The following is a 26,922-nucleotide window of genomic DNA, read 5'->3' on the forward strand; positions in this document are numbered from 1 at the left end:
TCGTCCCCCCCCCCCGGCGAACGGCTGGTAATAGTCCTGTGCAGTGTGGTCCAACAGTGTTTTGGCAAAATTGGTGTCAGCTGGAGTGACTGCTAAAAGGCAGAGGAGTGTGGTAGGTAACCCGAGAAGATCTTCCTGCTGTGGTTCCCCTCTCCACGTAAGCACATTGCAAAAGACAGGTATAAAAATTCATCTGCCAGAATGAGCAGATCATTTACAGTGTTGGATACAACAATGAAGTAAATCCACATTCTCGATCAGATGCAGTGTTCAATTGTTTTTAGGTTGCATTTCCTCTGTTATTTTGGTGATCCCTATTTTAGGGAACACCCACAGGCGATGTCTCATTCCAGTCCTCGCCCCCCTCCACCCACCCACAGATACATATCACCCTCTTCTCACCCAATTAAGCTTAATGGAACAGTGGTCTAATGACGAGGTCTCCTGGGAACAAACACATTTAGACTCGCCTGCAGCCGCCACCAGAGACTTGTACACGCCCGTACACTCCCGCGCCTCTGCTCCTTGGCGTTTAATACTAGTTGATGAAGAAAAATCGACCCTTGGGACAGAGTCCTCTCTTGTAGTACTGATACATTTTTAAGTTCTGGAGATCAGTGTCGCTCACATCTCCCCCGTGTCTGTGAAATTGTGCCACCTGTTAACACCTCACATGTTCAGATAAGGGAGGACTTCATTCATTCTGTGGCAAGGAAGCGTTGCATTGCATGAAGGAATGTGACTGAGGGCAGTCTAGCACAAAGAAACGCGACAAATTCACAAGGGTTTTAATGTTTGTCGTGTTTTGGACTTGTTCACTGTGGAGCCAGAATCTCACATGAAAGGTCCATCATTGAGATGCTGCTCCGTCTTTCCTTTACTTTCCCCACGCGGCCTTATTTATCCAGCTCCCAGTTGCCTTCTCTTGAGGACAGCATGGATGTGGAGTGAAGGTTCTAGTTCCAACAACCTGCCAGCCTTGGCTCATCGATTTTGAAAAGTTTCACAGTTTCACCATCTCACAATCTGACTTACCCATCCGTTCATTTGTGTCTCGCACCGACTCAAGCAAGCAAAAGCGTCACCCTTTCCGACAGGACAGTACTAGCTTTAATTATTTGCTGGGGGCCGTTGGGCTCCAGACTATAATGCCAGTCTCACTAAAAGGTCACGACGCAGCTGTTCACAAAAAGAAACAACACGATAGCTGGAGTACTATTGTGCGGGGACATTTTACCTGCTGATTTACAAGTCCCTACCCAGCCGTCCATCCCCCTCGCCTCCCAGAACAACAATCCCCACACTGCCCGTGTGGACCCATCCAATGGGTTTTGTCATATTTTTGTGGAAAACTTCCCCACTTGAAAATAACTGTAGAGGCTGGAAATATGAGTTGAATTTCAATAGCGCTTTTCTGGAGGTGTTTGTCCCATTCTAATTAAAAGTATTGATTCACTGACTCTCACTTGACCTTGCGGATTGAGCCAAAATATTTAATTGTCCACACTTGCTGGCGTCCCTTGCACAGAGCATCATGATCCGAATATCAACGTTTAACCCGAAAGGAAAGAATGCAGCGGAGTTCTAAGCATGTGGATGAGATTCCTTCTAAAGGTGGATGTATATTTGGGAATTTATTGCTTGTGTTTTCTGTACTGTACCCTGGAGGGCGACTGTAAAAAGGCAGTTGGAACTTCTTAGTTTCTTCTTCTTTCTCTTTCGGCTTCTCCCTTCAGGGGTCTCCACAGTGGATCATGTTCCTCCATCTCACCCTGTCCTCTGCTTCCTCTTCTCTAAAAACCTACAAACCTCATGTCCGCCTTCACCACGTCCATAAATCTCTTCCTTGGCCGTCCTCTCGACCTTCTGCCTGGCAGTTCCAACTTCTTCCTCCTCTTCCTCTTCCAACATCTTCCTACCAATGCACTGGCTCTCTCTCCTCTGTACATGTCCAAACCATCTCCATCTAACCTCTCTGACTTTGTCTCCTAAACACCTGACATGTGCTGGCCCTCTGATCTACTGCTTCCTGATCCTATCCATTTTGCTCACTCCCAGAGAGAAGCTCAGCATCAGTTTGAACTTAAAATACAGGCTGCACAAGCTGATGTTCTGCAGTCGCCACAGTGGTGCAGTAGACTGGAACCACCAGCCTGCTGACACATTTTTGGAACACAACTTGTGATCGCAATCTCAGTGTAACGCAGAGTGCTTCACACTTTTTATCTCAATGGTAAACAGAGAAAACTTGATCCTTTGGTATTCATTTTTGTTTATCACCATTGTTGTCGGTTCTGATGGAACTAGATGGAGCATTGGGTTTGCTGGAAGAAAACGAACTGAGAAAAAGAGGTAGTCTATTTTGTTAGCATCTAGCAACTGTCTAGATATTAACGCAAGAGCTCTGACTATTTCACTTAACTCGTGATCATGAATTCAGCACCGTTTATCCTAGTGTGTCCCCGACTTTTGAAAGCAATTTCATTGGATAATGGATTCTGTTGGCAGATTATTCATCTACCTTCACTAGTTAGCATGTTTTCCCCCAACTTGAGTGACATGCAGTATGCAAACTTCGCACCTGCTGTTACAAACTGAAGTCATAATGAGAGTATAATCATCTCTCTCTCACACACAGGTTTGTCTGTCATATTGGTGACACATTTACCCACCAGTGAGATAATATTCATTGAACCCAGTGTGCCCATGAATAATAAAAAACAAGGGCGCTCATTTTAATAACGGATTCAACCACACGCCGTTGTTGTGTTTCTATCATCACGAGGGCTGGAAGTCACGTTGACCAGAGTCACATTTTTAACTGTTACCGCATTTGACCTTTAGCTGCCGCAGTGATTCAACAATTGAAAAATTGTTTGTGTTGACGGAATTGTCGGTCGATCAACAGCAAGTCAACCGCTGCTGCACACAGACAGGTCTGGTGACAGAACAAGGTTATCCAGGGCTCACCAGTGGCTTTCTCCTCTCGCTCGCTCTCTCTCATTAGTCCAATCTGCCACCATCATGTCCTTCTAATCTCATCTCAATATGTCATCGCTGCAGGAGGGGCCCGAGCTGGGGGTCATCATCACATGACAGGGGACGCGCTCCTATGTAATTAGGCTTCATCTCACGAGGACTCTCTCCTTCACGTGATGGAGCCTCCTGGCTGGTCATGTGACCGCTGGGATCAATGCGACTCACCATAGAAAGCATTGATACCACCAGAAGGATTTATGAATGATCGAGCATTAAACCAGCCTGTGTAAAGTGGAGCTCTGGCTCTCTGCACAGCAACAGTTGCTCTCGGTGGACGAAACATCAATCTGACTTAAAGGGGTAAAGGTCAGCACCTTCCTGTCAGAGGCGGTGGCTTCCTGTCAGGGAAATGGTGGAATGTCCACTTAAAGTTGAGAGTCACTTACAGCTCCTAGCAAGGGTCCCGTCACTATGGTAAACAGAGACTGCAGAGCAACAACAACAACAGATTTTCCATGTTGGGACTGAGGCCTTCAAAGAATGTTGGGATATAAATGAATCGTATCTACTGCAGGAGAATGATAAAGTGAGTCAGCAGATGTGAGGTTTTATCTCTTCATCAGTTAATAGGATGGTTTTTTTTCTGTTTGCATAATGACTGCAGAGAACTCTGAATGACCAAGTTTCACTGTGACTGAAAGGAATTATTTAATTATGCAAAAATTAAATGAAACGAAGAATCCAAAAGTGGAAAGCTTTCCAGGGTGTCCCTCCCATCTCATCCTCGATGATAGACATTTTTCTTCTTTTTATATTCTCATTATAGCTAGCTAGTTCCTGGCAGGGTCACTGGAGTCTATCCCAGCTATTCAGGGCGAGAAGTGGGGTGCCGCCCCTGGACAGGTGTCCTGGCCACCACAGGACACACACCTGACACGGGAGATACGACTATAACTCTTTGTTGTTTTTGCTTTCCAGGCATGCGCATCCTTGTGAACCTGCTGCTGGACACGCTGCCCATGTTGGGGAACGTGCTGCTCTTGTGTTTCTTTGTTTTCTTCATTTTCGGGATCATTGGCGTTCAACTGTGGGCGGGGCTCTTAAGAAACCGCTGCTACCCCGAGGTGAACTTCACACTGTAAGTAAATTCATCATCATCTAGATGCTTTCATAGAAAAAAAAAATAAAACAAATGATTGATGTCATGCCTTAACTGTAAACTAGATATGATTTGAAAAAATGACCCCCCGCAGATGTTTTCAAGTAGAATGTTCCTATGCACCATCTGGCTGATGGAGAAACGTGGTCCAGGTTTGATTTCATCAAACTGTGTTTGAAGCCTCAGCAATGACAGATGATATTCAAGTCCAGGGACACAACCTCAATCCAGCTAGGTGTATGATCCGTGACTCTACAAGGCTCATGTTGTGCCAAGAACAGGAATGCCTGAATCACTTCATGAAATGTTTTTTTATGGCCTTGTAAAAAAAACACTTTTTTATTAGTTGAAGGAAGCCGTTCAATTTAACATCATGTGGGAGTTCAAAGGGGTCAAGTGGTGGTTCTGAGCGTTCTGAATGTGAATCCGCTCAGAAAATCAAGCTTTGCAAGAATCTGTTGGAGAATTCATGACGCAGCATGAAAGATTTAGTGGCTGAAACTGAAACACAAAAAACAGTTTGGGTTTAGGAGAGTTTGATGACATCCTCTTCAATATTTTCATTGTATTTATTCCCTATTTTACTGTTTCTTTTTTTTTTTTTTCATTGGCCGATACGTTCATGCATTTTTCTGTACTTCTATATCTGAATAACTGTGTCAGATCTTGTCAAAAATTATTTTGACACAATTATTATTTCACTTTAGTTTTCAATATTATTTACATTATTATTAATTCACTGGTTTACACATTTTTTTAGCTTCACAATACTGCACTTTTTTTAAATGACTCTTGACCACCACAGGAATTTATAATGCTCTACAACTCGAACCAACGCTGACAGTCTTTCTGTGTGTTCTCATGTTTGCATAATCTGGCTTGGGATATGCAGAGGCACTGTATGCTAATGACAGTTGTTATGATGGGATATAAAGGAACTCGTGTTCAGCAGTTGGAGCTCACAGGTTTTGACTGTAAACTGAAAACTAGCTCTATTAAATGTCGACTGCACTGACCGTGTAGTGATTTTAGAAATGCAGTCAGATTTTTTTTTGTGTGTCACAGTTACTAACAAGAAGAAACAACTGTATATACACATGTCTGAGGTTCCTCGAGCACCTCATTTGGTCCTTCAGTGTAGCACTTGAGATCATTATGGGCTGTGAAAAGCTTACAATGGCTCTCAGTGTTCAAGTCAAGAGTGGTCCTCAATTTCGTCCTTCATCTCCTTGCCACCAATGTGTGAGTGTACTTTTGGTGGCAAGAAACGTATTAATAATTTAACTATGTAACCTCCAGTCACAATCCCTATAGAGGGAATATTTTTTAGTTTGTTTTTCTTTCATCATTTTGCCTTGCTGCGATGGGTTGGTGGTAAAGTTACAGTGAAGCTTTGAAACACACTGCATGGCAGGTGTTTCCTCAGCATGGTGCCGCGTTTTGTGGAGCGCAGCTTCCGTCCATGCCCTCCTGCTCTAGTCGCTTTTATTCATTTGCATGTTAGTTCTATCACGAAGCATGTCTTCAGTGCTAAATAGAATAAAACACAGTGATAACAACAGGAAAACACCAATAAAAATAACCATTTAAAAATATATGTAGGGCCATTGCGTTCTTACCGTCTCCTCATGATTTTGATAGCTCTCTCCCTGTGGAAATCCAATAGTTTGGAGTCTGATAAATAATTCAGAAGAGGTAAAAGGGAAGTAAAATACGTAGACAAAGAAAGAGAGCAGTGGGTAAATTGTCTGGGCTGACAGAGCGACCATGTGATGTGTTTGTTCATTCAGCTATTTATAGCTTCCCCAGGTCCAGACCTCAGATTTAGCACGGACACAACATGTCCGCCTCGTACTGGCTCATCATGGGTGGTTGTAAATGTACTTAAGTCAGGGCAGTAGTTTCATATATCCTCTAATTGAGAGTTACTGTATTTCAGTGGCCGTCGTAGTGGGACAGCATTTGGGATATAGCTAGGTGCTATGTTGAATGGATACAGGAAAACAGTAATATTTTTTAAGGTGATAAATAATTCAGCGCTACCCTGTTTATTTTTCTCGAGTGTCCGTCTGTGTGGACCTTTTCGTAAATCTTTATTTCCTTTAACCCTTTCACTGCAAGCTCAGCCAATTGGTAGAGTAAACTATCAACCTTTGAACCCATGTGAATGAGATCACTACCCTCCCCAACCTGTTTAAGGCTTCTCTCCCCTTTGGGTGATGTATGTATGCTGATGTCTAATATAAAAGAAAAATACTGAAATAAACATTATTTTCTTAAAAAAGAACTCCCTTTTACAAAATCTTATATAGCTTGACAGTACATCACATATTTATTTATTTTTATTCTTTTTAATTATAAAAAAATGTGCTCAATCAGATTTCAGTACATGCTGTATGTTTAATTTATGCAAAACACTATGATGAGAGAAATAAATCATTTTAATTGGAGTAATTGAAATGGTTATTGGTGCAATTAATCCAGTCCTGTCAACACTTCACAGCAGGCTGCACTAGCGCCCACTGAAGCACACATATATATCCGTCCATATTCACGTCATCTGTGTCTCCCCAGCTCCACGGGCATGACCCTGCCAACACCGTACTACCAGCCCGAAGAGGATGATGAGCGACCCTTCATCTGCTCCCTGGCAACCGAAAATGGAATCATGTCATGTACTGACGTGCCGGCGCGGCGGGAAAATGGCCACACATGCACCTTGGACAAAGAGGATGTCCTGTACAGACAAGCCCTGGGTCTGAGTCCCGAGCCCTTTTCCAACGGGAGCGGCGCCGGTGAGGCAATGGGTCTGTGCCTCAACTGGAACCAGTATTACACCCGCTGCCACACAGGCAACAGCAACCCTCATAAAGGGGCCATTAATTTTGATAACATCGTGTACGCCTGGATTGTCATTTTCCAGGTATGTTTCCGTCCAGCCTTTTATTTAATTCCGATGCTGAATCGACCCTTGCTTGCAGGTGATCACGCTGGAGGGCTGGGTGGAAATCATGTACTACGTCATGGATGCCCACTCCTTCTACAACTTCATATACTTCATCTTACTCATCATTGTGAGTATATTTGATCTGCAACAGCGGTGTCATGGCTTGTCAAGGACATCGAGCTCCGTAGCTGAATGGGTGCAGGTTTACAGATGACTCGGGAGAGTGAGGGTAGTTTTAACAATTTAGTGCAATAAATAATGTAAACACAAAAGATGAACAGGGACTATGAACCAAGGACGTCAACACCAAAACGCGGAGTGAGGAAACACAAACAGGGGCAGGCAAATAAGATCAAGCTTGACTAAAGGGGACAACGGAAAACGCACTCGGAGGTTGCTCTCGAGGCCCAAATAACAAAAAGCGCTCTGTGGCAGATCTACTCACACACACACGGTATAAATACAGAACAAACAGAAAAGGTGAGTTTTAACAAAAACGCTCACACGTAAACTAGCAGTAAGAAGCAATGAACAGTGCACGGAGGATCGAGAGTAACTAAAGAGGCGGCTGAGAAAAACGACAGGCACGCATAGAATTTAGGTAACAGGATCACAAGAGTCGAAGGAGTTTACCATGAAGACGCGAAGCAACCATCTGGCGACACGAGTTGGCACCGAGGTGTTGAAATCCATGCGAGCTTAGAGATTGGAGATTAGCAAATGAGTCCCAGCCATGTCGCTCCAAAAGCTGGGGAAAAACAAGGAGACGGAAACACAGAACCAAACAGGCAGTAACAAAAATAAAAGCACAAGAGAAAAGCGGAATAACAAAGCGGATAACAAGCGGATCTTGAAAGTATGCTGCACCCTATGATCAAGCAGCATTAACAAACCCAGAGGATCATTGATTTAAAATCTCTGGCGGTCACACCGGCTTAGTCCATTGATTTGTCAGCGCAGGAGGAACTTAATCGATGAATAATAAATTGAACGAAGAGGATAAATGAAAATGGAGAATTTGCGTCAGATAGACATCAACAACGCAGTCGGATTGTTTTACCTGCCCTGCAGAGGCATCGCCCTTCCCAAACTCCTATGTCGCGTCACCGGACTTTTCTCAATGGGGTAATTATTGTCTTCATTTGGAGGCGATTATGCAGTATAACAAAGGACAATCGAAATGTTTCTGAACGGCTCACAAATACCTGAATACAAAGCGATTAGCCACACCAGCTTGGATTGATTCTAAACCTGTAATACCTAGAGAGCAGCAGTGAGGAGCCAATACTCACATTAAATCAAGGTTGTTGCTGCTTGTAAATAATCAAGTGATTATTGTTGTAAAACATTAACGTTGGATGCTAATTCATCGGTGTGTTTGTGAACACAAGCTGCCACAGAAACACAACTTGCAAAAAGCAGTTTCCTAATGCACCGCATCTAATCTTTCAAGTTCAAATGAGCCATCACTTCATCTTTTATATAAAGCAGCGCAGGGGCAGCAGCTTTAGTAAAGAGGCCCAGACCTCCATCTCCCACAAAGCTCCTCCAGCTCTCCTTGATGTTTGCAGATGACATCGTGATCTGTGGTGAGAGCAGGGAGCAAGTGGAAGATAAGCTAGAGAGGTGGAGATTTGCCTTAGAAAGGAGAGGAATGAAGGTTAGCTGGAGTACGTAGAATACATGTGTGTGAATGAGAGGGAGCCAAGTGGACAGGTGAAGTTACAGAATGTAGAGTTAAAGAAGGTGGGGGATTTGAAGTACTGAGGCTCAACTGTCCAGGGCAATGGAGGGTGTGACAAAGAGGCGAAGAAGCAGGTGCAGGCAGAATGGAATCATTGGAGGAAAGTGTCAGATGTGATGTGTGACAAAAGGGTGTCGGCAAGGATGAAAGGGAAAGTGTCCAAAAGGGAGGTCAGGCCAGCAATGTTGTATGGTTTGGAAACAGTGGCACTGAGGAAAAGACAGGAGGCAGAGCTGGAGGTAGCAGACATGAAGATGCTGAGGTTCTCTCTGGGAGTGAGCACGATGGATAGGATCAGGAAGCAGTAGATCAGAGGGCCAGCACATGTCAGGTGTTTAGGAGACAAAGTCAGAGAAGCTAGATGGAGATGGTTTGGACATGTACAGAGGAGAGAGAGCCAGTGCATTGGTAGGAAGATGTTGAGGTTGGAACTGCCAGGCAGAAGGTGGAGAGGAAGGTGAAAGAGGAGATTGATGGAGGTGGTGAAGGAGGACATGAGGTTTGTAGGTTTGAGAGAAGGGGAAGCAGAGGACAGGGTGAGGTGGAGGAAGATGATCTGCTGTGGCGACCCCTGAAGGGAGAAGCCGAAAGAGAAAGAAGATTTCTAGCTAGTTTTTTCAGTCACCAACCCAAGGTAACATGAGGCAGAAATAAAGAGCCTTTTATCTCAGCTCTTTCCTCATCATGACAGCGTCCTCGTGAGTGACACAAATCCCTCTGTCAGTCGCACACTCCAGTCGTCTCTCACTCCTTATCGGGTGCAGTGAGGATTGGACCTTTTTTGTTATTGTCAATATGACTGTGGTTATGTAAATAAACATGTAGTTGGGACATTGATTCTGCAGTACACTCAACCTTGTTACGTGTATTTGCAGAACAACATCAGTAGCAGCCTTCAGAACAACAGCGGTGTTGTCCAGTTAACACTGAATCATACACTATGTATGTAATTACAACATTGATTCAAGGGTCATGGGACACATATGAGAGTCAACCTCTTCAGGACATGTTTATGCAGACAGTTAACAGACAATAATCTGCTGAAATTGAATTGGCCGAGGAGTGAAGCTAAACTATATGATAGAATCTCAACAACGTCTCATGTGAACAGCCAGAGGCTTCGAGTTCGTAGCTTTATTTTGAAGGGTGACCACATTAGCTTTGATTGTGCTGCTTGAAAGGGAGCTATTATTCTGATATCGAAAGACTGTTTTGAAGTGTTTTTTCTTTGATTTGGTTTAATATGCTGTCCTGATCACAAACCCACAATCACTACAAGCTTGTTAACATCACACTTCATTGTCATTTTAGCTTGGAAGAACGTGAGTTCTGCCCAGTTATAGAATCTATGGTGGAGAAAATAGAGAAAACAGATTATCCTTCCCTCCCTCTTCGGGTATATAAGTCAGCCGTGTGCTTTTGCATTTATCTCCCATCACATAGATTACACTCTGCCTCTCACACCATCCGTCGGTTTTGAGCAGCATCCAAAATTGTGAGAGACTCTTTGGGCATGCTGCGGTGATGCACCATATGCGTGCTCTGGACTGCCTTCTCTAGTTATGCAGAACTAAGAAGTATCTGATCTCATGAACACAAACACGCAGTTTTCCGACACACGTGGAGATGGTGAAAAACCTGGAAGGAAATCAAAGCCTCTCACACCTGTAGACTGGCTTTGACCTTTTGGCCACAGATAGGCATTGCCACTCCTCCTCTCTCTATCTATCTATCTATCTATCTATCTATCTATCTGTCTATCTATCTATCTATCTATCTATCTATCTGTCTATCTATCTATCTGTCTATCTATCTATGTATCTATCTATCTATTTATCTATTTACCTGTCTATCTGTCTGTCTATCCATCTATCTATCTATCTATCTATCTATCTATTTACCTGTCTATCTGTCTGTCTATCTATCTATCCATCTATCTATCTATCTATCTATCTATGTATCTATCTATCTATCTATCTATCTATCTATCTATTTATCTATCTATCTATTTACCTGTCTATCTGTCTGTCTGTCTATCTATCTATCTATCTATTTATCTATTTATCTATCTATCTATCTATTTACCTGTCTATCTGTCTGTCTATCTATCTATCTATCTATCTATCTATCTATCCATCCATCCATCCATCCATCCATCTACCTATCTATCTATCTGGGCTATTGACCGGGCTGGATGTATATTTTGGAAAAAGATTGTAGAGATGGCAAGGAACTCTCATGAGAGGGGATGTGAGGCGGGAGAAGAATAGAAAGCTGCAGCTAAAGTAAGCAGAATGGAAGGATGGTCAGACGGTGCAGCGTGCTTTCGGCATCTGTTGCTCTGTCTGTCGTCTCTAATAAGACTCTGTTAGCTGACACTTTCGAGGCCTTTAGCACGTGAGCTTCTCGAGGGATTGGCAAGCATTAATCTGGATGTGAAAGTTGAATAACAACAATGCATTGTGCTGTTCATTGGAATTTTAATAGAGACATTTTGCATCAGAAAACCAATTTTTTTAACATACTTTTTAACTTTAAATAGTCACTGATATTTGTTGGCAATAATGTAAGCTCGACATCAATCAAATTTGAATGACAATATTTCACTTTTTTTTTCTTTTATGACTCTATTCACTCACAGATTGGATCCTTCTTCATGATCAATCTGTGCCTGGTGGTCATCGCCACCCAGTTTTCGGAGACCAAACAGCGGGAGCACCAGTTGATGCAAGAGCAGAGGGCGCAGTGCCTGTCCTCCTCCACTCTGGCCAGCATGGCCGAGCCGGGAGATTGCTACGAGGAGATCTTCCAGTTGGTGTGCCACGTTCTCCGCAAGGCAAAGAGGAGATCCGCCGCACTCTACTACACCCTCAGAGGAAAACCCCCTCCCCCTGGTGGAGGGAGGGGGAACAGGCGAGGGAATCAAAACGGCGAGCGCCATCACTCTAGGCACCCAAAAGGTGAGTTTGTTTTATCAAGCAACTCCAGCATATTCTATTAAGCATGAAATAAAGATCTGGAAATTAATCTCATTTAATTTTGATGCTCATGAAATTAAAATGGATAAATCTGCCACTGAGATGAAGCGTGGCCACTAGCTATTGCAACCAAAGTCAGCAGATAAACAATAGGTTGTAAATGTTTTATTGACCTTCTGCTTCAGGTGTGGCGTGTTATCAGGTGGCACCATTCAGTTATGGTTATATTCAGCCGGTCTTGAAGGTGTATATTGCTCATGACATGAATCCATAATGTGCAATTGGTAAAAATCAGTTTGACAACTTCACCCTCCCAAAAAACACTGCAACAACCAAATTAAGTCAAGTTTGAATGCTTTCCTTGCGTCCCTCCAGCTTTCCACTGTCCACACCAAACCAAGCAGGACCCCGAGTCCCAGCCAGCGGGGAACTCCCTCAGCCTGGCTGTTCCTAAATCTCCAGAAGAATGTCCTATATGCGCGTTAGCGCTGAAAGAGAGCACCGGGGAGGCGAACGCCGAGGACGATGATGCAGAGATCGTGAAGGAGAAGGAGGAGAACCACCTGGAAGACCAGGGGGACATTGTGAAGAAGAAGAAGAAGAAGAAGTCGTGCTTTAGACGCTGTATGGACGCTTGGAATGGTGTGAGGAAGAAACTCTGGGGCATCGTGGAGAGCAAATACTTCAGCCGGGGAATTATGATCGCTATTCTCATCAACACCATCAGTATGGGCATCGAGCACCACAATCAGGTAAGACTTTTTCATGGCCATCTTTGGGAGTGGAGATGCTAAGAGCTTTACAGCATAATATGCTAATCTAAAGTGTTACCATTGATACATAGCTAGCAACAATGTAGTTTTCAACGCCTCTCAACTGCTCTGCGGATACTGTTTCTAGCTTCACAATGGGCTGTGTTTCAATATGAAGCTGTTGAATTTGAATTCTTCAGTGACTCACGAAATGTGCACTTTCCCTGTTGCGAAAGGTAATCAGAAGCTATAACCGACCGGAGACATGAGTTTCATTACCAATCTATTCCAATCTGAATCTCAATTTTTTCCACTTCCTGAGAGTGAAACAATATTTGCGCTAACAAGTGTGCTCCATCCAGTGACAGTACTGATGCGTCATTTCCAAACAAAAAAATGGCTCCCCCTCACCCCTGAAAATGACTCATAACTCCAAAGTACAAACACATTCTTCTCATCTTTTATCAAAATCGTGCATCGTGCTTTTCTTTTTACTGCATTTTGGGATTAGTTGTTGATATTCTTAAGGTGTTCCCAGTCAAACGGTGTATTGGCGACACTGCTGTCTTGTGGCGGGAGGCCATCACCCTGCTGACAGTTCTACATAACGTTGAGTTATTATCCCCACAAACATCCCAATTCATGCTTATGATCCACAGTCTCAGCCCTACACAGGGGTCATACTCACATTCATGAAATAACAGGATAAGTCACTTGCAGATTTGCATTCCTGTGATTTGACAACAAACACAACGGAAGTATGCGCCCTTGAAACAATGTTCTCTGACTCCTTGTAATGGCCACAGACCATATTCACAAGGATTTGTGTAGGAGGGTAGAATCCCTGCCATGTTGTTTCCTAACAGAGGTGTAAACGTTTAGCCTCGTGTGAGACAAAACCGATCTGGCTTCTTACGTTGGCCTGATTTCTCAGCAGCAGACGAGGCAGGTGTGAGAGCAGCCTGCCAAGTAAACACAGACTCAAACAAACAAACATAAAACCAAAGGAGCCCACTCATATGTCCGTCCAACATGCCTGCTTTTAATTGCAAGTGCCACAAAAAGGCATCCTGCATTCTGGTTCCAAATCAGTCACTCCTGTTTTCTACTCGTCTCACGCTGCCTCCGCTTCCTCTCCCATTTGTTTCAATGTAAATCTTTTCATAAACGTCTTGTCCTCCTTTTACCCATCCGTCACTTCTCCCCCCCCCGACTCTCATTTACCTCGCTCTGTTTCCGACTCCCCACTTCTTCCTCTCCCGCTCATCCACCCACTCACTCTTTGACAGAGGCAGAGTAGTTACTTTCTCGTCTCCCACGACTCTAAAAATAAACGAGGGCGGCGTTTAGGAGAGAAACGCGAGGTGAAGCAAGAGGCAGACGACGTTACGCTGCAGTTTTAATGTTGCGTTCTACTTTTACTCTCAAGTCGAGACGGAGTATGAGTGGAACACATGTCGCTCGCCTTCATGTTTCTGTAAAATATAAGTTATTTTAATACTCCAAATAAAAAGTGGCTTGAGCTGTAGATTGGAGTGCACAAGCTCTCCTTGCTCTGGTTTCCTCCCATCCTTAATATTATTTTTCTTTATTTTTATTCAGAACTCTGTAACCATCTATGCCTGAGGACTTGTGTTAAGCATCTTGCTATAGTGTGGTTAACGTTCTAGACACGTGATCAGCCTCCATCTATCAAGCTCAAAGTCAGAATCAAACATCAAATCGTTTTTGTTCTGCCACCATTTACTCTAAAAAAAAAACCCTTCTTTTCACTCCATTTTTCTTCTCTACAGCAGAATTTGTCCTCTCCCATTATCTCCCTTGTGATCGACAGAAAGATATTGATTCTGAAGAGTCGGAGAGAGAGAGAGAGAGAGAGAGAGAGAGAGAGAGAGAGAAGGAAAAACGGTGGTAGTAAGATTGAGAGAATAGATCTGGATTGGGATGTAAAAAAGCGGATTAGAGGGTTGGAGTGAAGGGCTGAGAGCGTTTTTCTCTGACACGGTCTGCCAACTTTGGAAGGGTTTGCTGGTTGTTCCTCCACTGGCTTGGAAAGTGGAATTCAGAAACTCAGGAGGGGTGTCAGAGAAAAGCATCTGATCCACAAAGCACACTCACACATGGAGCGAGTTGGCTCGTGTGAGGGAGGGATTTTGGCCAATATCTGATAAAAGACAGCCACTATTACGAATGCTCTTTGAAAATATAATACTAGCCAAAACGTAGTACCCGTGCAATTTGGGTTTTTTTTCTTTCAAAAATAACTAGCCATAATTAACCTCAAAGTTTCACCTCTCTTTGTAACAAGAACATACAGGTTGCGTGTTATATCTGTCAGACAGCAGCACAGCTTTCATAGATGGCTTTTCAACAAAAATGAAATTGTGAGTAACTAATTTAATGATTTATGGTTCAGAGAAGATTCACATTTTCACAGCGGGGAACACAAGATTGTGCCAACTCACTTTTCAAAATGACAAAGTTGAACTAAAAAACTCTTGTTTTTGCCCTTCCTGAAGTGGAGCTTACGACTCATAGTTTACATCACTGCGAAACAAGGCAATTTTGAATGAAATTGCAGTTGTTTTGTCTGGAGTAATACTATTGAGCAAGGTAACACAATAAAACACACCATCCACTTCTTTCCTCGTGAAGCACAAACTTGTACTTGCATATTTACTTTTCTCTTCATTTACATTTTGGGAGTGTTTCTCACTCTATGTTCAGGTAGAGAGTTATTTTTATGCCATCCTCTGTGTGACAGAAGATGATGTTGATGTTTCTTCCACAAAAAATGAGTGTTTCGGGGCCACATCTGTGATGTTTTTGCTCATGTTGGGTTGGTGGTGGGCTATTGTCGCTGCTTGCTAAATCAAGTTTTACCATTTCTAGCTCTGCCGTCCCCTATAAAGAATACGTGATGGGCCGGATTCACAAGCCGCGACTTTGACACATGCTGTTGTGAGCTAAGCTGATGTGAGAAAGATACCTCAGATACCTGCAGACGGTTTGGGGAACGTCTCTCTCTTTCCCTCACAGTTGTGGAATGTGACACACACTGGTGTCTCTCTCTGAGGAGATTTCATCCATTGTTGTGGATGATATGATTGCTGTGCCGGTGTTTACGCATTTCTTTGTGATTGCTTTCACACCCGTCTCGTTCTGATGAAAGGATGCACACAAAACGAAAGGGAGCCGGCAAACAGAGCTGAATATTGAACTCGATTCCAAAAATGAAGCGGCAATCAGTACTGAAGTTAAACATGAAATGACACGGTCTTGCTCCGTTCATTCGCTTCTCTCACTGGTGTTTACGAAGCACAAGCAAATGACTGAACTTTCATCACTTCCATGTGTTTGTTCCAGCCCGAGGAGCTGACCAACGTCTTGGAAATCTGCAACATCGTCTTCACCAGCATGTTCACCCTGGAGATGATCCTGAAACTGACAGCATTTGGTTTCTTTGAGTACCTGAGGAACCCCTACAACATCTTTGATGGCATCATCGTCATCATCAGGTCTGCCATCCTCACGTGTGCCACATGCAGAAGGCGGGTTGAGATGCGCTTCCGATGTCTTACTTGCCCTCTTGCCCACTCCTCAGCGTGTGTGAGATCATCGGTCAAGCCGACGGCGGTCTCTCTGTGCTGCGGACCTTCAGGCTGCTGCGGGTCATCAAGCTGGTGAGATTCATGCCGGCTCTCAGAAGACAGCTCGTGGTGCTGATGAAGACCATGGACAACGTTGCCACCTTCTGTATGCTGCTCATGCTCTTCATTTTCATCTTCAGGTACCACAGCACTTTCGCTCGCAATATAAACATCTGTATTGTGGATTGACAGGTTGTGTGCACGTGTCTATTTTCCACAATATAAAATCCAGGCCTAATCGGATTAGAAAAAAGATTAAGAAATAATTTACTTGTTGCAGACGTCGCTCAAGGCCTGAACACATTTTTGGGTTAAATAATGGGATTAGCATCCAATAATTCGAGTTTTTTTTTTTTCCCCAGCCCATTATGTTGATGCGTTTCTCTTCTCCTGAGTCCCGACGTCCATGAAGGTTGTTTTATTTCACTTTCAGGCATTGTCGAACTCATTTTATTGTAGTCCTCAGGAATTCTTTCTTGAAATTGCTGGTTATGATTAGGTGCTGCCAGTGGGACACTTTAAGAGATTAGCTGATGATAAATCAATGTTGGCTTTAATATGGGTAGTTTTTTAGCCAAGGAACATTTTTAGAAGCCTATCTTGGTTTTATTATGAGTTGCAGAATCATCCACAGCATGGATGAAGGGAGGTGAAGAAGAGAGTGCAGACAGGGTGGCACCAGTGGGTTAGACATGTGGAGAGGAGAGACAATGTTGGGCCAAGAATGTTGCAAATGGAGAGTCCAGGAAGAAGAAGATGACTAGTGAGGATCATATGAGGACATCAGGAGGATAATTCGGTTAAGCTGACAACCCTCAGATGGGGAGTGCAGCAAGGAACGGATGTTGCGATGCTAGTTTTAGCATGAAATATGATGAATTGCCATTGAAGTTCATTTGCTCAGACACAGAGCGCAGACTAAATTCCCCTGTTATCTCTTGCAAAATATAGACAATGGGAAAATGCCTGAAAATGATCAAGAATTTATGAGTTTCAGAAAACATTTTTCTGTGTACAGAAAATAACCTCACCACAGAAGTGTTAACCGTTGGGAAATGAGCATTGCCTTTTGGATATTTTTGAGGAGAAACTGTGTCTAAGCTATATTACATGTTCTTCTTCTAAAATACCAGTTCTGTGCAGAATCTTCTGCTTGTTCCTAAGGACATAATGATAACTGCCTCACTAGCAGGCAGAACATGAGGAACTGTAGCTCTTCCAAATTATGGTGACAAATATATATATTTTTGGTTTGATTTGGTAAAGCGTATTTCTTTCAAAAATCTTCAAAACACAGGATATGCCATCACAAAGCTGCCATATTTCTTGAGCGATGCCTACGATACTGTCACAGCAGATGTTCTCTCCGTGTGATCTCCACACTCTTTGTCTTCCATCTGTGAGATGTGAGATCTCACCCACCAAAGACCAGGATGTAATCTTCTGTGCTCCCTACCCCACGTTGAGTGTTGAACAGTTAGACATGGCTTGTTAGCCATTAATCTTGCTGAGGCAATCTTACGTTTACAGTGAGCGGGAAACCATGATTCCATGGTGTATTTTCCACAGTCATTTTGTGATTTCACAGACAGGCACAGATTAGGCAGATCTTGAACGACCCTCTCCTCTTGATGATGTTCCCGTCCAGTCAGAGTGCGAGATCTCTGGGGTAGTGCCGCAGCTTTGAGTAACTCGTGTGTCAATTTAGGTGCAAGATCCGCGCTTCTGAAAACATACTGTCTTCCCTTCGTGTCTCTCTCGTGCCTGCTTTAATGTTTTAGGACATGGCAGGATCTTTCTTGAGGTTTCCTAGAAATACGCTCAGGTCTTCACAGTTTTATTTGTTGACTAAAATGGAGTGCACAGCTTTCTTTGAGCGGGACGTTTGAATCCAATAATTAAAAGTGAATGAGAGTTGTTGACAAGGAAAAACCCTCAGAAGCCTTATTTTTATTTCATGGCGACATCGTGTTGCAGCATCCTCGGGATGCACATCTTTGGCTGCAAGTTCAGCCTGAAGACGGAAGCAGGAGACACGGTGCCCGACAGGAAGAACTTTGACTCCCTGCTGTGGGCCATCGTCACGGTCTTTCAGGTGATTTTAAAAACGCGTGCAGCTCTTGACTCGTCGTCACATGCGTGCTGATGCTTTTTTCCTGTGCAGATTCTGACTCAGGAGGACTGGAACATGGTGTTGTACAACGGCATGGCCTCCACCTCTCCCTGCGCTGCCCTCTACTTTGTTGCACTTATGACATTTGGCAATTATGTTCTTTTCAACCTGCTGGTCGCCATCTTGGTTGAGGGATTCCAAGCAGAGGTGAGGGAACTTTTGAATGGAAAAGTACAGGTCAGAAAAAAGGAATTAAAATGAAGTGAATCTGTGAAAAATGCTGGAATGGCATAGTTAGTCACTTTTAGAACCTAACTTTTAAAGCACTATATTCAACGGACTCTTCTTTTTTTCCCGTTAGGAAAGCAACATGCATTGGAGGAGATCTAACTCACTTTGTATTGGTTTAGAAAGCCAACCTTAGGAAACAATAATGTTGAAAAAAAGATAAACCATGTAACAATTTCATGACTACACAAGTGGAAAGCTTCTTCATTCCTTATTCAGGGGGATGCCAACCGCTCTTACTCTGATGACGACAGATCCTCCTGCAATTTTGAGGAGAATGAGAAACAGATTGAGACGCACCATCTATCAGGTACAACTTGTGTGTGGAGGGAAACTGTGTTGACAATGTTAACTTGACATCACCGCAAACCATCATGAAAATTCATTATCGATCCTTGAAAAACAAGAAGCAGAAGCTCGTGTTTTCAGTGTCTTTTTGATATGTGATTTTACTTCATCCTTAAACACACACACCCTAACCTCCTTTCACTCCTCCCCTTGTTCTTTAATAATTAACTTACAGCGCTATTTTAATATTCATTCTTATGAAACCTTTTTCTTAACTGATCGCCCATCTTATTTATTTCCGTTTCAATGGAGATTTTTTTTCTACCCACAATCATTTCAGATTATTTGCTCTGTTCATTTCATGGGCTGAAATCTGGGTTGCAGCCACAACCTTTTTCTCCACGCATCCATCTTCTCCCAAGGTCTAATCCTACTTTTTTATGTCTCTGTTTAATAAAGCATATCTTCTCTTATTCCATTTAAACCCAGATCCAAAGATCTGCACACTTACCCCAAACGGGCACCTGGACTTGTCCCCGCTGCCAGCTGGCCTGTTTCCAGGAGACAAGCTGACTTTTGCTCTCGGATCCAGAAAGAACAGTGTCATTTCGCTTGGCAGGGCCAACCTGGAGCAGAGGACTGTGGTAAGACAAACGACTGGAATTAGATGGGCTGTGAATTTGGCTGCTGTTGTTCCACCTGTTGCTCCAATTTTTCCCATAGTTCACTTGAACTTTTGTTCTCATTCCTCTTTATACCTCCATCCATCCATCCACTCATCCACCAACACATCCTTTCGAATACATTCCTAAAACCCTTCTCTCCATATTTCAGTATTCAGGCAGGAGTTACCACAACTGGGGTCGCCCCCTGCCCCCCCACCCGCAGGCCTTGTGGGCCCGTCGCTCCAGCTGGAACAGTCTTGTGGGGGTCCGCCCTTGTTCCTCCTCCTCTCCCTCAAGAAGCCCAGTCCTCACGCCCCCCTGTGCCAGGCGGTTTTACGGCTACGGCCTAGGGGGCCTCAGCGGTGTTGTCGGCGGAAGCCTGCGCATACGTGGCCCTCGTGCTTCCTCATCCCCACATCGCCACCTCTACCAGGTGGACCCAGATGAAGAGGAATCCCTTCTTTCTCCTCCTCCCCTTGTTGCTTGCCATGCTCTTCATCCTCCAGAAAACACTCAATCGGAACAATGTGCACCCAGGAGAGACCGTAGAGCTCTATCTCTAGAGCTGCCCCACCTGCTGCAGGTCCCGGGTGCCTCGCACACTCCGCCGCTGGCCCACTACCCACTTCCCCCCATAGCACTCCACTCGCACAGCAGAAAGAGCAGCTTCTCAGGGGGGCTGGTAATAACTGGCGGTGGTAAGATTGATAGTTTTGGCGCTTTTAAAGGGGTCCACCAGGACTGTAACGGTAAGACCCCCTTGTCGCAACTTCTTCAGCCCCCTCCTATGCAACAGACTGAACAAGCTAGTGGGACCAACAACCAGCGGCAGTTCAGGGCTGATGTTTTCCCTCAAGTTAACGCCCGCAGCAAAGATCGAGAGGATCTGGACGACGATATTGACTATGTAAGTATTTCAGAACATTTAATCCAAGGGGAAGTTTGGATTGAATTCTTTTGTTGCAACAGCTCAACAACAAGGAACACAATCCACTTCAAAGTCTTATTAGCTTCTGCTTTAACCAGACAATAATCTCTGGCTCTCTGGCGGGAGATTTTCCAGCTCTGTGCTTACGGCTTCTCCTGGTATCTTTGAAGGCTTCGGGGAGTTCCATTGTTTTGATAGTAAACAAGTGTGTGTGAGAGAATCAAGGTTAATTAGAAGGGACTATTTAGACAGCAGGGGCGAGAGCGCTGCAGATGGTAATGTCGGGAGATGCTCCGAGCTGTGACTGTTGAGGAATTTAATTTCTGTAAACACTTTAATTGAGGAGTTAAAACCAACTCGCAATGAGAAAGCTTTTTTATAGGGAGACTTACGAGAAACTTAATGTGTTGTGTCTCCTGTGCAGAGCTTATGCTTCAGAGTCCAGAAGATGTTAGAAGCACACAAGCCCGACTGGTGTGAAACCAGAGAGGACTGGTCCATTTTCCTTTTCTCCCCACAGAACAAGTGAGTCATCATTTCTTCCACAGATTCCTTCAGTTTCCCATCTCATGTTCCAAGTCAAACATTTATTTATGGTCAGTTTGCTAGCATGACCACTAGTGTGAAATACACTTAAATATCAACTACTGTTTTTGACAAGTTAATCCTCAAATAATCTTTTACTGTCTGAACCAAATGTCTGTTGTATTCGAGACGTGGAGTGGGACCCAATCGCAGTAATGGAAGAGTCACAGGAGGTCGAATGCAATAATTCAATTACAACAATACAAACTTACAACAAAGGGCATCACTGAACCAGGAGAAATAAACCAAAACGTTACCAAACTGGCATGAGTTCACCACGGAATGAAGTCCAACAAAAGACGTCACCGAACCGGGAGAACGAATGCAAGTGGAGTCTGTAAATAGAGAGAACAAACACGATGAAGAGTAAAACACAAACCATTAGTGATGGGTAAATGAGGCATCATAAAGCGTTTCGACACAATGACACACTGTGCTGATACTGTGTTGACACTGTGTCACTGAATACTGAGACCTGCTGGACATTAAAAATCCCTGTAGGCAACCAACTTAACAGACTGAATTGACACTAATTTGATGACCTATTGTGTATAATAATTTATAATAATAATCATTTAACACTTTGCATTCATTATTATTCCATATATTTAAATAATGTGAACATGTATCATAATGTGAAAAACGTTTTTTAATTAAAATAATAATAATAATCCAATGTTTTAAAGTTTTCTAAATTAAATTATACCTTGAAATGAATTTGAGTTAGAATGGAACAAGGCAAGTCGACAATCTGAGACAAACTGGGTACAGGTTGAAATAAATACATTATTCTCCAACAGGAGATCAAGATGGTCCCACACGGCAGTCAACTTGCGTTTCCCTTGGAGCTGTCCCTTACATCCACAAAGATATTCACAAGGAACCGTGAGATCAGATTGTTTCAGCAGTTGCATCCTGTTGGCAGATGCGCTTCCTTAGAAACACAGTTTTTGACGAGTGGACACAGTCACATGATTGTTTTAAAGCGGTACGCACACCGACGGGGGGATTGCTCCGTGAGCTTGGTGTTGCGGGACCCGTCACTACAAACTACCTACAGTGGTCGTCAAAACGAAGGCATGAGCAGGGAAAAGCAACAACAAAGGGAAAACCAGGAAGTCACACGAACAAATAGACAAAAGAAAGCAAAATACAAAACTCAGAGCACCAGGGTTTTTAGAAAGAGTGAACAAACGATAAGTCAGTGAACAGATAAATGAACGACAGAATGAGCAGAAGCAAGGAGAGCCAGTTTACCAGGGATACAAATGGAGTCGATCTGGCACATGTTGCTGGACAGGAAGGAAGGAAACACAAAACAGGAATTACAGAAACCAAAATAAAAGCGAATCATGACAATGTCAAAATTATGTTGTGTTATTATTGTTACAATTTTTAAATAATTATTATTGTTTTAAAGCACGAGTCTCTCACACCCCTGCCAAGCAGCTCGCGTCCAGATAATGTGATTTTTAACCAATATTTTTTGTTATTTAATAACTAGGAATGGGAATCGATTTTTAAAAAAAAATAGTTATTTAGAGAATTTGTGATTAATCTCAGTTAATCGCAGTTTAATCGTGTAAGAATATTTCCCACAAGGAGCCACGGTTTTCAATTTGAATGAATTTGGTATATTACTGAATCAAATGATGGACCCATACATGGAGTTAAACAACAAAATATTGTTTATTTTGCTTCAGTTTGACAATAACACAATAAATCTCGATGGTGGCTATATTCAGGTCACCTTATTTAAACCAGAGCTCTTTTAATGTCTTGACAATATTTGTATAAGAATTTCAGTTTTATAAGAATTTCAAATACATTCAGAGTAGTGGAAACCCTGGCCATTGTGTAGCGAAAAACATCCCTGAACAAAAGCAAACAGATGCTTGTGTTAGCTTTTGTTCAGGGATTCCTCCATGTTTGTTGTTGTTGTTATCATCCTAGCTGCCACGTGTCTTGTGCATCAGTGTGATCAGTGGACCAGGAACTCCTGCACTTACAAAGGTTCCCTGTTGTCTGGAGAGCAAACTGTTGAATTAAATTAAATTAAATAATAACTACATGCACTTTTTTTAAGGTTCGAAATCTCATTGATGTCATCAATGAAGTCAGCTTACATTAGTAAGATGTCAACACTGTCACTATTTTATAATCTGTTCATTGTACCATCATCAACTTTACTTGCCGAGACAGATGATGACACTGGTGTAAATATGTCCTTGGCAGTAGAGAAAGAGAAATGAAGTGCAGGGAATATGTGTAAAACATGGATCAAAGTGGAGTGCGTGTCACGTGGGAATCTTCTTCACTGGTGATGAGCGTCAAAGTCATTGTCGTTGGGCCAGAATGAATCCAGTCTCTCGAGAATCAGGAAAGAAGATCTGTGTCTCTCATTCACTCCAATAATAAGACTGAAGCGCCTCCACATCTAAACGTACTAATCTGTGGATGAGCACAGCCATCAAATGTTCTGGAGGGATGACGGGGGGAGCTTTGGATTTCAACATAGCTGGCTGACATAGCCTCAATCCTTCTTTATTTTTAGATCGCAGCGTTTTTTCTTCCCGCCGTAATAGTGATAGCCGCCCTGTTAATTCACCTAACTGGCTCTTTAGAGCCTCTAAAGTATTGAGTTGATGTTATCCCCTCTATATTCTTCACCCTCCCGTTTATTGTTTTCGGCAGAAGGCAGTGACACAGCCTCACTTCTGAAATCCATATTCAGTATTTATAAGTGTTTTCTTTCCCGTCTGTGTATTGATGTGTGTGCTCCCCCCATGGAACGCTGCACTCAGGAGTCGGCTGCAAATTGCTTTGGAATTATCCGAATATTTATTTAGCGAGCTGTGTAGACGCTCCCACGCACCGACAGAGCTTTGGCTCACCGCCTGTTGTTTCCTTTAACGTCCTCCTTTTATCTTCATCATGTTCCTGATTTAGGTTCAGACAGATGTGCCAATCCATTATAGCTCACAAGCTGTTTGACTACGTGGTGCTGGTCTTCATCTTCTCCAACTGCATCACCGTGGCCCTGGAAAGACCCAAGATACATCAGGGGAGTTTGGTGGGTTTTGACTTTGTGTGCCTCCTGCAATATCTGAAGTGTTGTGCGGTGCAGTAAAATGCCTATTTATTGGTCCCACCTTGCCCATCGCTTTTGTTTTACTGTCACTCAGTTGTGGTTCTTCTTTTTTATCTTTCAGGAAAGAATATTTCTCACCATATCCAATTACATCTTTACTGCCATCTTTGTGGGGGAGATGACCCTCAAGGTAGCAACTCTTCCTGCTCTTGCTTCTCTCACTGGCGGATATAGATGCTGATAATAATGAAGTCAGGAATCATGCATGTACTGATGTGCTCCTCAAATCTAATAATCCTGATCCGAGGTTGATATACTTCATGTGTCTGTGCACGGGGGGGGGGGCTATCGCAGCCCATGTGAGGCCTGTGTGAAAGTGTAAAATCAAACAATGCAACTCAAACACAGAAAAATGTTTGGTGACTTACTGACCTTTATGTTGGTGGTCCTTCCTCTGAAGACACATGGCTGTAGAGCAGAGGTGTATGAAAGGTCGATGTGGACCTCACAGAACCTCCTTCCATTAGCAGAAGAGAGCGCTCATTACAGACCTGTCTCTCCTTCCATAAATCTAATTTCATGAAGTGTCTCCTTCCTCATCGCTCTTCATCTTTCCTCCGTATTTATCGTCCATCCATCCATCTCCTTGTGTTCAGTGCGAAAGGATTTGGCACAAGTGGGCCATCAATTATGCACTTTGGCCATCAATTATTAACCAATCACAGCTCGCCGAGGAGCGGCAGACTTGTCAGCCCCCTGGTCGAGCCAAACATCTCTCCCTCCGAGTTGCTGTCTGTTTGAGTTTTGTGTGTGTGAACTCTGATCCCCTCTCTTGCTGGGTTTGGTGTTGTTTGGGAGATGCAGCTAAATAAAAAGCATGAAAGCAGCAGGGTGGAGGAAGTGGTCCACGTGTGGCTGCTCTGTCTGGAGTGATGTGGCATGTGGGTCTTCTGGAGAGGAGGGGAGGCTTGTCCAAGACGTCTCTCAAGCAGCTGTGTTGCCCTAGAAAACCGCTAGCTGAACATGCTAGAAAGTGTATAGTAATATTCATATAGGTGGGGCATTATGAAAATGCTAAATCACTATTTAAACATGCAAATAAAACCATAGCCAATCCATCAATCTTTCGGTGCTTAGCAAGGCTGGGTCTCACCCGGTGCAAAGAGTTACTCCACAGAAACTCCTGCAGCGGTCATACCGAGGTGTTCCCTGGCAAACTGGGACACGTACTGTAGGTTCTGTAACATGTCTTACTCCCAGTTGAAGTCTGTGTCTCTCCCAAATGCCTTTTGACACCCCTCTTGCGCCACCAACACAGATTTTCCCTCACCGGTGAACAGGAACCCACAGATCCTTGAACTCCTGCACATGGGGATGGGCCACAGATTTATTTATTTTATTATTATTCTATTCATTTATTATTCATTTAACGTTAGAGATGTGATAAATGAGTGTGTCCTTCTTACCCCTCCAAACAGTCGTAAAATCCTAGGAGCTCTTGAGGCTAAATGTTTGTTTGTCCTGTAACAAAAGTGAAACCAGATATTAGCTGGATCTATTTTCTGGATCAAAAGATGGTAGGTTTTCCCTAACATTAATAAACCGTCACGATGCTGCTTATTCATAATATACCTGGACAGATCTGCACGTACATCCGGACCGAGCGACCTCTGTGAACATTTCATCCTGGCATTTAGGTCTATGATGTTTGCAGATCTTTAAGCCATCTTGATGGGCTTGCATGCCAACCCCCACAATCCCTCTGAAGTAAACAGGTTTAAATGTCAGTTTCAGAATTTGCCTGAGCGAGTGAAAGGCTCCTGCCGCTGTGTGTTGACAACTGCTGCTTCTGTCGCCATCCTTCTCCATTTGCAGCTCGTTGTGTGACTGAATTTTTAAAGTGTTGTTTTGAAACAAAGCGCTTGCATTGGCTTTGCCACCTGTCGAGCATTCCTAATGTGATTACTTCTTCTCTCGGCTGTCGATCCCAGGTGGTTTCTATGGGGCTGTATATGGGTGAACAGGCATATTTGCGCAGCAGCTGGAACATTCTGGATGGCTTCCTGGTTTTTGTGTCTTTGATTGACATTGTCGTGTCAATGGCGGGCGGGGCAAAAATCCTTGGGGTCCTAAGAGTCCTGCGGCTGCTCAGAACACTGCGTCCACTCAGGTAAAAAAAAGCACTGAATCCTGTGAAAAAGTGGTGTATGTGTGATAAAGAATGTGGATGTTTTGAATGACTTTTTAAGTGTCACCCTAAATTGTACACTCCAGCTCCAATTCCAGCTGGACTGTGGCCTGTCAATGATAAACAAGACGTCAACTGTGGCTCAGTCAGCTGCTTCTCTGCATTTGATGTTTGAATTCTGTTCCGTTGTGTGGCACATTTTGTCAACGATAATTGAGGCTGGGCTCTTTGCCAATTTCTTATGTCATCTGCGCGCAGGGTGATCAGCAGAGCACCGGGGCTGAAGCTGGTGGTGGAGACTCTCATCACGTCACTCAAACCCATCGGCAACATCGTCCTCATATGCTGTGCCTTCTTCATCATTTTCGGCATTCTTGGGGTTCAGGTAAAGAACCTTACCTTAAGTCAGCCATGATCTTCGCCAAAGCGCTAAGCTAACTAGCCTGACTGGAAGTGGATCTAAACGTGGCCTTTAGCATGCCTTTAGTTATTTGTTTTCATTGATAGAATCAAAAGTGCATTGTAATACTTTATTATAAGTTCCTAAGGTTGTTCTACAGTAGACAA

General features: G+C 43.4%; 1 protein-coding gene across 2 annotated transcripts in view; it reads left to right on the top strand.

Annotated features, from left to right (window-relative positions):
• cacna1ia (calcium voltage-gated channel subunit alpha1 Ia) overlaps positions 1-26,922 on the top strand; it is a 118,508-nt gene that overhangs the window by 68,567 nt on the left and 23,019 nt on the right. For both annotated transcript variants that reach the window (XM_053851268.1, XM_053851270.1), the window contains exons 6-22: positions 3,958-4,117; positions 6,713-7,061; positions 7,120-7,212; positions 11,471-11,789; positions 12,183-12,559; positions 15,926-16,077; positions 16,164-16,349; positions 18,187-18,304; positions 18,374-18,529; positions 18,830-18,920; positions 19,388-19,542; positions 19,733-20,470; positions 20,916-21,016; positions 24,026-24,149; positions 24,289-24,357; positions 26,159-26,337; positions 26,614-26,740. In XM_053851268.1, the coding sequence (XP_053707243.1) occupies positions 3,958-4,117; positions 6,713-7,061; positions 7,120-7,212; positions 11,471-11,789; positions 12,183-12,559; positions 15,926-16,077; positions 16,164-16,349; positions 18,187-18,304; positions 18,374-18,529; positions 18,830-18,920; positions 19,388-19,542; positions 19,733-20,470; positions 20,916-21,016; positions 24,026-24,149; positions 24,289-24,357; positions 26,159-26,337; positions 26,614-26,740 (3,494 nt within the window). The remainder of the gene's footprint in view (positions 1-3,957; positions 4,118-6,712; positions 7,062-7,119; positions 7,213-11,470; positions 11,790-12,182; positions 12,560-15,925; positions 16,078-16,163; positions 16,350-18,186; positions 18,305-18,373; positions 18,530-18,829; positions 18,921-19,387; positions 19,543-19,732; positions 20,471-20,915; positions 21,017-24,025; positions 24,150-24,288; positions 24,358-26,158; positions 26,338-26,613; positions 26,741-26,922) is intronic.

Source organism: Synchiropus splendidus, chromosome 19, assembly GCF_027744825.2.
Source record: "Synchiropus splendidus isolate RoL2022-P1 chromosome 19, RoL_Sspl_1.0, whole genome shotgun sequence".
NCBI classification, from domain to species: Eukaryota; Metazoa; Chordata; class Actinopteri; order Syngnathiformes; family Callionymidae; genus Synchiropus; species Synchiropus splendidus.